The sequence below is a fragment of the Loxodonta africana genome, chromosome 12, assembly GCF_030014295.1.
Source record: "Loxodonta africana isolate mLoxAfr1 chromosome 12, mLoxAfr1.hap2, whole genome shotgun sequence".
Lineage (NCBI taxonomy): Eukaryota > Metazoa > Chordata > Mammalia > Proboscidea > Elephantidae > Loxodonta > Loxodonta africana.
Window position 1 is genome coordinate 3,969,747 of NC_087353.1, and position 15,131 is coordinate 3,984,877.

The 15,131-nt window shown below is 37.5% G+C and overlaps 1 protein-coding gene across 1 annotated transcript in view; it reads left to right on the forward strand.

Annotated features, from left to right (window-relative positions):
- CSMD1 (CUB and Sushi multiple domains 1) overlaps window positions 1–15,131 on the forward strand; it is a 1,768,974-nt gene that overhangs the window by 1,630,987 nt on the left and 122,856 nt on the right. The window contains exon 51 of the mRNA XM_064294928.1: window positions 6,751–6,936. Coding sequence (XP_064150998.1) covers window positions 6,751–6,936 — 186 coding nt within the window. The remainder of the gene's footprint in view (window positions 1–6,750; window positions 6,937–15,131) is intronic.

Below are 15,131 nucleotides of genomic sequence, written 5' to 3' on the forward strand. Positions count from 1 at the left end.
ACCCTAAGAATTATGTGGGACTCTATCAAGAAGGATAACCTGTGGGTGATTGGAGTCCCAGAACAGGGAGGGGGGACAGAAAACACAGAGAAAATAGTTGAAGAACTCCTGACAGAAAACTTCCCTGACATCATGAAAGACGAAAGGATAGCTATCCAAGATGCTCATCGAACCCCATTTAAAATTGATCCAAAAAGAAAAACACCAAGACATATTATCATCAAACTCACCAAAACCAAAGATAAACAGAAAATTTTAAAAGCAGCCAGGGAGAAAAGAAAGGTTTCCTTCAAGGGAGAATCAATAAGAATATGTTCTGACTACTCAGCAGAAACCATGCAGGCAAGAAGGGAATGGGACAACATATACAGAACACTGAAGGAGAAAAACTGCCAGCCAAGGATCATATATCCAGCAAAACTCTCTCTGAAATATGAAGGCGAAATTAAGATATTTACAGACAAACACAAGTTTAGAGAATTTGCAAAAACCAAACCAAAGCTACAAGAAATACTAAAGGATATTGTTTGGTCAGAGAACCAATAATATCAGGTACGAGCACAACACAAGGTCACAAAACAGATCGTCCTGATATCAACTCAAATAGGGAAATCACAAAAACAAACAAATTAAGATTAATTAAAAAAAATAATAAATAAATACACATAACAGGGAATCATGGAAGTCAATAGGTAAAAGATCACAATAATCAATAAGAGTGACTAAATACAGGAGGCATTGAACTGCCATATGGAGAGTGATACAAGGCGATATAGAACAATACAAGTTAGGTTTTTACTTAGAAAAATAGGGGTAAATAATAAGGTAACCACAAAAAGGTATAACAACTCTATAACTCAAGATAAAAACCAAGAAAAACATAACGACTCAACTAACATAAAGTCAAGCACTATGAAAATGAGGATCTCACAATTTACTAAGAAAAACGCCTCAGCACAAAAAAGTATGTGGAAAAATGAAATTGTCAACAACACACATAAAAAGGCATCAAAATGACAGCACTAAAAACTTATTTATCTATAATTACCCTGAATGTAAATGGACTAAATGCACCAATAAAGAGACAGAGAGTCACAGACTGGATAAAGAAACACGATCCATCTATATGCTGCCTACAAGAGACACACCTTAGACTTAGAGACACAAACAAACTAAAACTCAAAGGATGGAAAAGAGTATATCAAGCAAACAATAAGCAAAAGAGAAGAGGAGTAGCAATATGAATTTCTGACAAAATAGACTTTAGACTTAAATCCACCACAAAGGATAAAGAAGGACACTATATAATGATAAAAGGGACAATTGATCAGGAAGACATAACCATATTAAATATTTACGCACCCAATGACAGGGCTGCAAGATACATAAATCAAATTTTAACAGAATTGAAAAGCGAGATAGATACCTCCACAATTATAGTAGGAGACTTCAACACACCACTTTCGGAGAAGGACAGGACATCCAGTAAGAAGCTCAACAGAGACACGGAAGATCTAATTACAACAATCAACCAACTTGACCTCATTGACTTATACAGAACTCTCCACCCAACTGCTGCAAAATATACTTTTTTTTCTAGCGCACATGGAACATTCTCTAGAATAGACCACATATTAGGTCATAAAACAAACCTTTGCAGAGTCCAAAACATCGAAATATTACAAAGCATCTTCTCAGACCACAAGGCAATAAAACTAGAGATCAATAACAGAAAAACTAGGGAAAAGAAATCAAATACTTGGAAAATGAACAATACCCTCCTGAAAAAAGACTGGGTTATAGAAGACATCAAGGAGGGAATAAGGAAATTCATAGAAAGCAACGAGAATGAAAATACTTCCTATCAAAACCTCTGGGACACAGCAAAAGCAGTGCTCAGAGGCCAATTTATATCAATAAATGCACACATACAAAAAGAAGAAAGAGCCAAAATCAGAGAACTATCCCTACAACTTGAACAAATAGAAAGTGAGCAACAAAAGAATCCATCAGGCACCAGAAGAAAACAAATAATAAAAATTAGAGCTGAACTAAATGAATTAGAGAACAGAAAAACAATCGAAAGAATTAACAAAGCCAAAAGCTGGTTCTTTGAAAAAATTAACAAAATTGATAAACCATTGGCTAGACTGACTAAAGAAATACAGGAAAGGAAACAAATAACCCGAATAAGAAATGAGAAGGACTGCATCACAACAGAACAAAATGAAATTAAAAGAATCATTTCAGATTATTATGAAAAATTGTACTCTAACAAATTTGAAAACCTAGAAGAAATGGATGAATTCCTGGAAAAACACTACCTACCTAAACTAACACATTCAGAAGTAGAACAACTAAATAGACCCATAACAAAAAAAGAGATTGAAACGGTAATCAAAAAACTCCCAACAAAAAAAAGCCCTGGCCCGGACGGCTTCACTGCAGAGTCCTACCAAACTTTCAGAAAAGAGTTAACACCACTACTACTAAAGGTATTCCAAAGCATAGAAAATGACGGAATACTACCCAACTCATTCTATGAAGCCACCATCTCCCTGATACCAAAACCAGGTAAAGACATTACAAAAAAAGAAAATTATAGACCTATATCCCTCATGAACATTGATGCAAAAATCCTGAACAAAATTCTAGCCAATAGAATCCAACAACACATCAAAAAAATAATTCACCCTGATCAAGTGGGATTTATACCAGGTATGCAAGGCTGGTTTAATATCAGAAAAACCATTAATGTAATCCATCACATAAATAAAACAAAAGACAAAAACCACATGATCTTATCAATTGATGCAGAAAAGGCATTTGACAAAGTCCAACACCCATTCATGATAAAAACTCTTACCAAAATAGGAACTGAAGGAAAATTCCTCAACATAATAAAGGGCATCTATGCAAAGCCAACAGCCAATATCACTCTAAACGGAGAGAACCTGAAAGCATTTCCCTTGAGAACGGGAACCAGACAAGGATGCCCTTTATCACCGCTCTTATTCAACATCGTGTTGGAAGTCTTAGCCAGGGCAATTAGGCTAGACAAAGAAATAAAAGGTATCCGGATTGGCAAGGAAGAAGTAAAGTTATCACTATTTGCAGATGACATGATTATATACACAGAAAACCCTAAGGAATCCTCCAGAGAACTACTGAAACTAATAGAAGAGTTTGGCAGAGTCTCAGGTTATAAAATAAATATACAAAAATCACTTGGATTCCTCCACATCAACCAAAAGAACACCGAAGAGGAAATAACCAAAGCAATACCATTCACAGTAGCCCCCAAGAAGATAAGATACTTAGGAATAAATCTTACCAAGGATGTAAAAGACCTATACAAAGAAAACTACAAAGCTCTACTACAAGAAATTCAAAAGGACATACTTAAGTGGAAAAACATACCTTGCTCATGGATAGGAAGACTTAACATAATAAAAATGTCTATTCTACCAAAAGCCATCTATACATTTAACACACTTCCGATCCAAATTCCAATGTCATATTTTAAGGGGATAGAGAAACAAATCACCAATTTCATATGGAAGGGAAAGAAGCCCCGGATAAGCAAAGCACTACTGAAAAAGAAGAAGAAAGTGGGAGGCCTCACCTTACCTGACTTCAGAACCTATTATACAGCCACAGTAGTCAAAACAGCCTGGTACTGGTACAACAACAGACACATAGACCAATGGAACAGAATTGAGAACCCAGACATAGATCCATCCACATATGAGCAGCTGATATTTGACAAAGGACCAGTGGCAATTAACTGGGGAAAAGATAGCCTTTTTAACAAATGGTGCTGGCATAACTGGATATCCATTTGCAAAAAAATGAAACAGGACCCATACCTCACACCATGCACAAAAACTAACTCCAAGTGGATCAAAGACCTAAACATAAAGACTAAAACGATAAAGATCATGGAAGAAAAAATTGGGACAACCCTAGGAGCCCTAATACAAGGTATAAACAGAATACAAAACATTACCAAAAATGATGAAGAGAAACCCGATAACTGGGAGCTCCTAAAAATCAAACACCTATGCTCATCTAGAGACTTCTCCAAAAGAGTAAAAAGACCACCTACAGATTGCGAAAGAATTTTCAGCTATGACATCTCCAACTAGCGCCTGATCTCTAAAATCTACATGATTCTGTCAAAACTCAACCACAAAAAGACAAACAACCCAATCAAGAAGTGGGCAAAGGATATGAACACACATTTCACTAAAGAAGATATTCAGGCAGCCAACAGATACATGAGAAAATGCTCTCGATCATTAGCCATTAGAGAAATGCAAATTAAAACTACCATGAGATTCCATCTCACACCAGCAAGGCTGGCATTAATCCAAAAAACACAAAATAATAAATGTTGGAGAGGCTGCGGAGAGATTGGAACTCTCATACACTGCTGGTGGGAATGTAAAATGGTACAACCACTTTGGAAATCTATCTGGCGTTATCTTAAACAGTTAGAAATACAACTACCATACAACCCAGAAATCCCACTCCTAGGAGTATACCCTAGAGATGCAAGAGCCTTCATACAAACAGATATATGCACACCCGTGTTTATTGCAGCTCTGTTTACAATAGCAAGAAGTTGGAAGCAACCAAGGTGTCCATCAACGGATGAATGGGTAAATAAATTGTGGTATATTCACACAATGGAATACTACGCATCGATAAAGAACAGTGACGAATCTCTGAAACATTTCATAACATGGAGGAACCTGGAAGGCATTATGCTGAGCGAAATTAGTCAGAGGCAAAAGGACAAATATTGTATAAGACCACTATTATAAGATCTTGAGAAATAGTAAACCTGAGAAGAACACATACTTTTGTGGTTACGAGGGGGGGAGGGAGGGAGGGTGGGAGAGGGTTTTTTATTGATTAATCAGTAGATAAGAACTGCTTTAGGTGAAGGGAAAGACAACACTCAATACATGGAAGGTCAGCTCAATTGGACTGGACCAAAAGCAAAGAAGTTTCCGGGATAAAATGAATGCTTCAAAGGTCAGCGGAGCAAGCGCGGGGGTCTGGGGAACATGGTTTGCTGGGACTTCTAAGTCAATTGGCAAAATAATTCTATTATGAAATCATTCTGCATCCCACTTTGAAATGTGGCGTCTGGGGTCTTAAATGCTAACAAGCAGCCATCTAAGATGCAGCAATTGGTCTCAACCCACCTGGAGCAAAGGAAAATGAAGAACAGCAAGCCCACACGGCAACTAAGGGCCCAAGAGACAGAAAGGGCCACATGAACCAGAGACCTACATCATCCTGAGACCAGAAGAACTAGTTGGTGCCCGGCCACAATCGATGACTGCCCTGACAGGGAGCACAGCAGAGGACCCCTGAGGCAGCAGGAGATCAGTGGGATACAGACCCCAAATTCTCATAAAAAGACCAAACTTAATGGTCTGACTGAGACTGGAGGAATCCCGGCGGCCATGCTCCCCAGACCTTCTGTTGACACAGGACAGGAACCATCCCCGAAGACAACTCATCAGACATGAAAGGGACTGGTCAGCGGGTGGGGGAGAGATGCTGATGAAGAGTGAGCTATTTATATCAGGTGGACACTTGAGATTGTGTTGGCAACTCTTGTCTGGAGGGGGGATGGGAGGATAGAGAGAGAGGGAAGCAGGCAAAATTGTCACGAAAGGAGAGACTGAAAGGGCTGACTCAAGAGGGGGAGAGCAAGTGGGAGTAGGGAGTGAGATGTATGTAAACTTATATGTGACAGACTGATTGGATTTGTAAACGTTCACTTGAAGCTTAATAAAAGGTATTAAAAAAAAAAAAAAAAACCCTATGAGGCAGTTCTACTCTTTCACATGGGGTCAGTAGGAGTCAAAATCAACTCAATGGCACCTAACAACAACAAGATGGGGATAATAATATCTGCCACATGGAATTAAAGTGATGATTAAATGCAAGTAGACACTTGAGACTATGTTGGCATCTCCTATCTGGAGGGGAGATGAGAGGGTAGAGGGGGTTAGAAGCTGGCGGAATAGACACAAAAAGAGACAGTGGAAGGACGGAGCAGGCTGTCTCATTAGAGCGAGGACAGTTAGGAGTATATAAAAAAAAAAAATAGCAAGGTGTATATAAATTTTTGTACGAGAGACTGACTTGATTTGTAAATTTTTACTTAAAGCACAATAAAAACTTTTTTAAAATGAAAAAAAAAAAAAGAAGAAGTGATCACTGAATGCAGTCCCGTTATAGGGAGGGCAACTAGGGTCACATAACAATGTGTGTATAAATTTTTGTGTGAGAAACTAACGAGCTGTAAGCTTTCACCTAAATCACAATTTAAAAAAAAAGTGATCTTTGGAATGAATTTTATGATGGTAAAGATATTTTATACTTTTTTTTTTTCTTTTCCAATATTAAATGAATGCCATTACACTGTGCGTCGTTGACCACACCATCTCCTAAAACATTAGAGCATGATTAAACTATATGGTAGGGGTCAGTTTTCCTCCTGGAATCATAATTCTAAAGGTATATTTTTATGATCAATTTTCCATTGTTTCTCATTAACCCTTAACATTCTTAAAATGTCAAAAATGTGTATAATTATACCACACATTAGAAATATAAATACCAATTTTTATATGTACTTGAGATAAAAAATAAAAAAGAAGAAAAACCTCATAAAGTCTCTGTGCGAGTAAGGCTGCAATTGTTTTATTGTTTTATTTTTTTCAGCTGTGTCCTGTGGAATTCCCGAATCCCCAGGAAATGGTTCATTTACGGGTAATGAGTTCACTTTGGACAGTAAATTGATATATGAATGTAATGAGGGCTTCAAGCTTGAGGCTAGTCAACAAGCAACAGCAGTGTGTCAAGAAGATGGATTATGGAGTAACAAAGGGAAGCCACCTACTTGCAAACGTAAGTTTTGAGACATTTTCCTAGGTTTAATTAGAAACAATTCACTGGTTAGAACTCTAGGTTCTAATGCGTAGCGGTCTTTTAACTCAGCGTGGGAGGACTCGGTCTCTTGCACCATGTTATTATTCACGCCTATTGATTGCATATAAAATACTACACCCATTTAAAATAAGCTATGCATTTTGGCAGGTTAGAGCACTTCGCTCCATCAGTATCTACACCATATAATCTATATAGTAAATCCTGTTCTATGGTGCCGTTTTCAATTTAGGGATATGGCGGCAAGAGGATATTGAGACACTCAGCCTGGCAACAGCACTTCTCACAAAACATTACCGTGTAACTCAAAACTAGTTTCCTGTTCACAGATAGTTTAACTTTAAGTTCCTGGAAGTCGAAGGCAGTTCCTAATTTATGTGTGTATCACCTACTATGCATAACGCACTGATGTTTATCTACTAGATCACTAATTTGATTTGTCAAGTAAGATAAGTTTTGTAGAAAGCAATCAATATCTTTAAAGGCACTAAAAGTTGGGATATATTCTGCAATGCTAGTCTTAAACAATTCGCAAGTCCATAAAACAAAGCCAGATAGAGGAAAATCTCACACGCACATACACTATTTCTATACCAAGATTATTGCAGCTTTATTAAAACTAGCTTCAAATTTGAAATCACCTAACTATCCAGGCTCAAAAATTAAAAACTGTATAATATTTCTACATATAGAATGATATTTTTGCTGTAATTATGTTAGCTAAAGAAATCTACAGAGTCTTCAATTAGTTCAGTGGCCTCTCTCTGCGTATAGTATAGTATTCTGATCACATTAAAAAATCAAAACTTATTTAGGTATGAATATATACATGCTTAGAGAAAATAATTGACCTTTCCCCCAAGAGTTTTCATTTTGCTTGCACGTTAATCTATTTATTTTGCAATAATTATGCCATTTCCTGAGAGTCAATTGGGAATCATTGAAAGGATGTTAATTTTTCTTAGTTATTTTCTATTTAGTAAGATACTGTTTCTAATTAAATAATAGTAGAGGAAACTCAGTTACAAGATATGTTGTATGTTTTTTAGTTCAATTCTAAACAAATTATTCTCTTAATTTAAGAACATAACCTGACAGATGGCAATAATATGTTTGGGATGCTTGTAGTAAGAGCAATGTCCCGAGCGTGGGAACTACCGTTTACTTTGCACATAGCCTGCAGGTCATTAATAATAATGGCTACCGTTAAGTGTCTACTAGCCACTGGATGTTTTAAATGGCTCATCTGTAAATCTCATAATAACCACAAAAAGGACTACACATATGACCTAACAGATGAGGTAAATTCTAGTAAAAGCTACTAACTTGAAGATTTGGGGTTTGAACTCAGTTCTGTCTAGTTCAAATATTGTTCCCTTTTCATTACAACAGCTCTGATTATACATTAAAATCATCTTGTTGTTGTGGTTAGGTGCCGTCCGGTTGGTTCCGACTCATAGTGACCCTGTGTACAAAATGACAAAACGCTGCTCAGTCCAGTGCCATCCTCAAAATCATTGCTATGTTTGAGACCATTGTTGTAGCCACCGTGTCAATCCATCTCATTGAGGGTCTTCCTCTTTTTCACTGACCCTCTAGTTTACCAAGCACGTTGTCCTTCTCCAGGAACTGGTCCCTGCTGATAACGTGTCCAAAATACGTAAGACGAAGTCTCGCCACCCTCCCTAAGGAACATTCTGGCTAAGTTTCTTCCAAGACTGATTTGTTCCTTCTTCTGGCAGTCATGGTATATTCAATCTTCTTTGCAAGCACCATGATTCAAATGCATCAATTCTTTGGCCTTTCTTATTCATTTCCCAGCTCTCACGTACATATGAGGAAATTGAAAATACCATGGCTTGGGTTTGGGCACACTTTAGTCCTCAAAGAGACATCTTTGCTTTCTAACACTTTAAAGAGATATTTTGCAGCAGATTTCCCCAGTACAATATGTCGTTTGATTTCTTGACTGCTGCTTCCATGGGCATTGATTGTAGATTCAAGTAAAATGAAATCTTTGACAGCTTCAATCCTTTCTTCATTTATCGTGATATTGCTTATTGGTCTGGTTGTGAGGATTTTTGTTTTCTTTATGTTGAGGTGTAATCTATATTGAAGGCTATAATCTTTGATCTTCATCTGTAAGTGCTTCAAGTCCTCTTCACTTTCAGCAAGCAAGGTTGTGTCATCTGCATATCGTAGGTTGTTAATGAGTCTTCCCCCAATCCTGATGCTGTGTTCTTCTTCATGTAGTCCAGCTTCTCAGATTATTTGCTCAGCATACAGATTGAATTAAAAAAAAGAAAAGTCGATTCCGACTCACGGTGACCCTGTATGACAGAATAGAACTGCCCCATAGTATTTCCAAGGAGAGGCTGGTGAATTTGAACTGCTGACTTTTTGGGTAAACAGCCAAGCTCTTAACCACTGCTTCACTAGGGCTTCAGATATTGAATAAGTATGGTGAAGGTATACTACCCTAACACACACCCTTTCTGATTTTAAACCACGAACAGTATCTCCTTGTTCTGTTTGAACAACTGTCTCTTGGCCTATGTACAAATTCTGCATGGGCACAATTAATTGTTCTGGAATTCTTTTGCAATGTTATCCATAATCAGTTATGATCCACACAGTTGAATGGCTTTGTATAGTCAATAAAATAGAGGTAAACATCTTTGTTATTCTCTTCTTTCAGCCAAGATCCTTCTGACATTAGCAGTGACATCCCTCTTCCCAGGCCCTCTTCTGAATTTGGCTTGAATTTCTGGCAGTTCCCTGTCGATGTACTGCTGTAAAGTATTTTGAATGATCCTCAGCAAAAATTTACTTGGAGGTGATATTAATATCATTTGATAATTTCCACATTCTTTTGGATAACCTTTTTGTGAAATGGGTACAAATATGAATCTCTTCCAGTTGATTGGCCAGTTAGCTGTCTTCCAAATTTCTTGGCATACACAAGTTAGTGCTTCCAGCACAGCATCTGTTTGCTGAAACATCTCAACTGATGTCCTGTCTATCCCTGAAGCCCTGTTTTTCGCCAATGCCATCCGTGCAACTTGGACTTCTTCCTTCAGTACCTTCAGTTCTTGATCACATATTACATCCTGAAATGGTTGAACGTCGACCAGTCCTTTTTGGTAGGGTAACTCTGTATATTCCTTATGTCTTCCTTTGATGCTTCCTGCGTTGCTCAATATTTTGCCCAGAGATTCCTTCACTATTGCAACAAAAGGCTTGAATTTTTTCATCAGTTCTTCAGCTTGAGAAATGGTAAATGTGTTCTTTCCTTTGGTTTTCTAACTCCGGGTCTTTGCATGTTTCATTATAAAACTTTACTTTGTCTTCTCAAGCCACCGTTTCAAGTCTTCTGTTCAGCTCTTTTACTTCATCAGTTCTTCCATTTGTTTTAGCTACTTGACATTCAAGAGCGAATTTCAGAGTCTCTTCTGATACCCATTTTGGTCTTTTTTTCTTTCCTGTTTTTTTTTTTAGTACCTTTTGCTTTTCTCATGCATGATGCCCTTCGTGTCTAGTCTTTGATCATTAGTGTTCAATGCATGAAATGTATTCTTAACATGGTCTCTAAATTCAGGTAGGATATAGTGAACATCATACTTTAGCTCTTGTAGATTTGTTCTAATTTTCTTTGGCTTGAACTTCAACTTGCATACGAGTAATTGATGGTCTGTTCTGTAGTCAGTCCCTGGCCTTGTTCTGGCTGCAGATATTGAGCTTCTGCATCGTCTCTTTCCACAGTTGTAGTCAATTTGATTCCTGTGTATTTCACCTGGCAAGGTCTATGTATATAAAAAAAAAAAAAAAATGTGTATAGTCGCTGCTATTTGTGTTGTTGAAAAAAGGTATTTCCAGTGAAAAGGTCATTGGTCTTGCAAATTTCCAGCGATCTCCAGCTTCCTATCTATCACAAAGACCAAATATTCTAAATACTGATCCTTCTTTTTTTCCAACTTTCACATTCCGATCACCAGTAATTATCAATACATCTTGATTCCAAATTTATCAATTTCAGACTGCAGAAGTTGGTAAAAATCTTCAGTTTCTTCATCTTTGGCCTTAGTGGTTGGTACATAAATTTGAATAATACTTGTTTTAATTGATCTTCCTTGTAGGCATATGGATATTATCCTCTCACTGACAGTATGGTACTTCAGGATGGACCTTTTTAACAATGAATGCAATGCCATCTTCAATTTGTCATTCCCAACATAGTAGATCATATGATTGTCCAATTCAGAATGCCTCGTACCAGTTCATTTCAGCTCACTAATGCCTAGGATATCTAGTATACCATCTGGAGAGTTTTTAAAATACCAATGCCCAGATTTCCTTCTCAAGGATTCCAATTAACTGGTCCTGTGTGGAGCCCAAACATTAGCACTTTTTTTTTTTTTTTTAAGTTCTCTTGGTGTTATTCTTAAAATGTAAATCATTATGCTGTATTTTAAAAGAAAATCCATTTTAAATTTGTATGCCGTCTGAGAAAGACTAATGACAAGTATATAAAATGTAATATTTGCACTTCTCTTATTATTTGTTTAAAAACAGAATAAGATAAAAATAACACTTTTTTTTTCCCAAAATGTTCTTAGTATGAATTCATATTTAAAGGAAAATTTTCCAGTCCTAAAAAATCAATATTGTCGTGGGTTGTAAATATTTCCAAGGAAACATTTTAGTATGAATGCCCTGATGGACATAGATTCTTCCATCACCCTTTAAAGCTTTGTGGAAATCATTTTGTCTGAAGATAATCCAGACACACCCTCAATAGCTCCTTATTTTAACCCATGAAGCATTATTCATAGATGAATTAAAGAATGCCTTACACATATGCCCTGTTAGTTCATCGGTGGACAGGGTGAACAAGAACCTGAAGTCTTTCATAGGAATGTTGAGCTGTTTCTTCCTGAATGTGTTCAAGCCAGAAAGTATTCAAACTTTTGCTTCTACAGCATAAATACGAACTTTTTTTATGTTTATCTGATCCATATGCACGTGTAAGAACATACATAATTGTGTTAACCCATTGCCATTGAACTGGTCAAAAAATTGTTTCGCATCATTCAGTTACAACATGAAAAGCCAAATATATTAGAACTATAAGAAGTAAAAAAAAAAAATTTTTTTTTTTTTTATAAGAAGTACAGTGTACATTTTTATGTCCTTGATTGGGGCAGAGGAAGCGAGAAAAATAGAGTTTCAAAAAGATGGCAACAGACAAAATACCTTTGACTCCATGGAGAAAATATGAGAAAGAACTCCAGTAGGCACAAAACCAAAAAAAAAAAAAAAACGCAGGGTCATGGAGTTGATTCTGACTCATAGTGGAAACCCTGGTGGTGTAGTGGTTAAGTGCTACAGCTACTAACCAAAAGGTCAGCAGTTTGAATCTGCCAGGCACTCCTTGGAAACTCTGTGGGGCAGTTCTACTCTGTCCTATAGGGTCGCTATGAGTCGGCACAAGGGAGTCCACTATGTATTTGAATAAGCAAGTGATGTACACTCCTTAAGTCATTCACCACACATTCTTGGAGTGTGCACTCTGTGTAGGATGTAGATACGGTTTGCAACCACTGTTATAAAAGAAAAAAATGACACAGCACGGCACAGCCTTTGCATCCTACAAATAAGCATAGGACATTAAATGAATGGTCTAATATAAATCATAAAAACTAAACCTATTGCCATCAAGTTAATTCCAACTTATAGTGACCCTATAGGACAGGGTAGAACTTCCCCATAGCCATAGGGTTTCTGAGGAGCTGCTGGTGGGTTTGAACTGCCAACCTTTTGGTTAGGAGCCCGAGTTCTTAACTGCAGTGCCCCCAGGGCTCCAATATAAATCATAGTAGGAAGTAATAGCTGAGGTAAATGAGGTAATAAAAGGGGTGAAATTATGCCTTATTTATCTAATGCTGCTATAACAGGAATGTAAGTGGGTGGCCTTAACAAACGGAAATTTATTTTCTCACAGTTTAGGAGGCTAGAAGTTCAAATTCAGGGCACTGACTCTAGGAGAAGGCTCTGTCTCTATAGGTTCAGAGGGAAAATCCTTGCTCTGCTTCTCTAGCTGGCCATCCTTGGAGTTCCTGATCTTGTAGACCGTGTCCTCAGTCCTTGCAGTGTTGGTTTTCCCCCTGTGTCTGCTTTCTCCTGTGCCCAATCTGTTCTTTAATATTTCAGAAATGATTGGCTTAAGACACACCCTACACTGATATGACCTATCAGTGTAACAAAGAAAACCCTATTCCCAATTGGGGTCACATCCACAGGTATAGAGGTTAGGGTATACAACACACATTTTCGGGGGACACCATTCAATCATATGATCAGTCTGTAGGGGAGATGATGGGACAGGAGATTAGTGTGGTGAAATACTAGTAACAATCGGGACCACTTATTGAATGGTAGCTATGCAATATTAATGTGTTAAACATTTTATCCTGTTATGTTGTTTAATTACAATAGAAATCTATGAAGAAGATATTATTCTCATTATTTTACTCATATGCAAATGAGTAATAATGATTTTAAAAGTAGTAAAATACTCAATTTGCAATGAAATGAATCTTGTTGGTCATTATAAAAACATACAGGGAAATGTTTTATTGTAGGAAACTTCCCCGTTGGAGATCTGCTACTGCCACACGTAAAGGCCATATGTAAACAGCTGGATTAGATCAAATTTTGGGGGAGCACAAAAACAGAGTAATTATGTAATTTTCCAAAGGTCTCCTTTGGGACACGTCACACCTTGTGGAGCCCAGATTCAAGACCCTGCCCATTCCATTAGGCTATCAATAGGGAGATATTTTAAGTATTAAACTCTTCCCATTGTAGGTGAGGGTGAGTGTAAGGAGAGATGACTGGCGAGTCCTGGGAGCTCTCAGAAATATCCACAGATAGGAGCAAAAAAGCAAATAGAAGTAAAGAAGAGAGCAGAAACTGGAAGCAGGCCTGATAATGCTCCCAGTAACCAGCAACGCTGTGAAAGGGAATTTAGAGTAGAAATCTAGGCATTCTCCCTTAACCTTTCCTCCGTTTGTCTCGTCCTCTCATCCCACATTCATTGCAAGATCAAGCCCTGTCATCTCTAGTTATACAGCATATCTGGGCACATTGCTCCATTTCGACACCAGTCCAAGTGACCATTGTTTCTTGTTGAAGCCTAACTCATCTCTCCTACCAGTCCTGCTCTTCATACTGTAGGTGGAAGGATCTTTTAAAAATATAAATCAGAATATGCCACTCTGCTTAAAATCCCCAGCAAGCTCTCATGGCAATTAGCATACAATTCATAAACTTTCTTTTTACTTTGAACTCACTTCTCCAAAAGAGGAAAAAGTCAGATATCATGGAAGAGACTGACTTGGTGCCTGACTCAGATCATACAAGATTAGGTATATTAAACAAACGAACAAACCAAAAAACCAAACCTGTTGCCATCAAGTCAATTCTGACTCATAGCCACCCTGTAGGACAGAGTAGAGCTGCCTCCTAGGGCTTCCAAGGAGCAGCTGGTGGATTCAAACTACAGACCTTTTGGTTAGCAGAGGAGCTCTAAACACTGCACCACCAGGGCTCCTAAGATTAGGTATAACCCAGAAAATAATTAGGTATATGCATATTTAAATATACATGCTATGTTGAAAATAGCTAGTTTCAGGCTAGTGCTGGAACCCCTGTTATTTTCCAGGCTTGGTTTCAAGAGCTTCACACATACTGACTAATTCCCACCTGAATCCTATGGAGTGTGTCATTTTGTTGTCCCCATTCTGTAGATGAAGAAACTGAGGAAGGGCTAGGTTGGGAACTGGGCTGGAGTCACAGAAATACTAAGTAAAGTTGGATTTTTTGGTTCAGAGAAACCTGAGTAGAAGTTAGAAACCTGAAAAGAGTGTCTCTATTTCTAACTTCTTTGCTATACCGCCTCTAGGAATTTATTAGCTCTCATGTTTTTTAAGTCTTAATATATTATAAAACTGAAAATACCAACAAAAAGTTGCCAGTTTAAGCTAATATGGTAATCCATTCTGAAAAGTATTAGTAACTGATAATACATGACGGAGTCATCATTCATTTGAGAATTGATAGTAGACCAAATGATTTCAAGGGCAATGAATATTTAT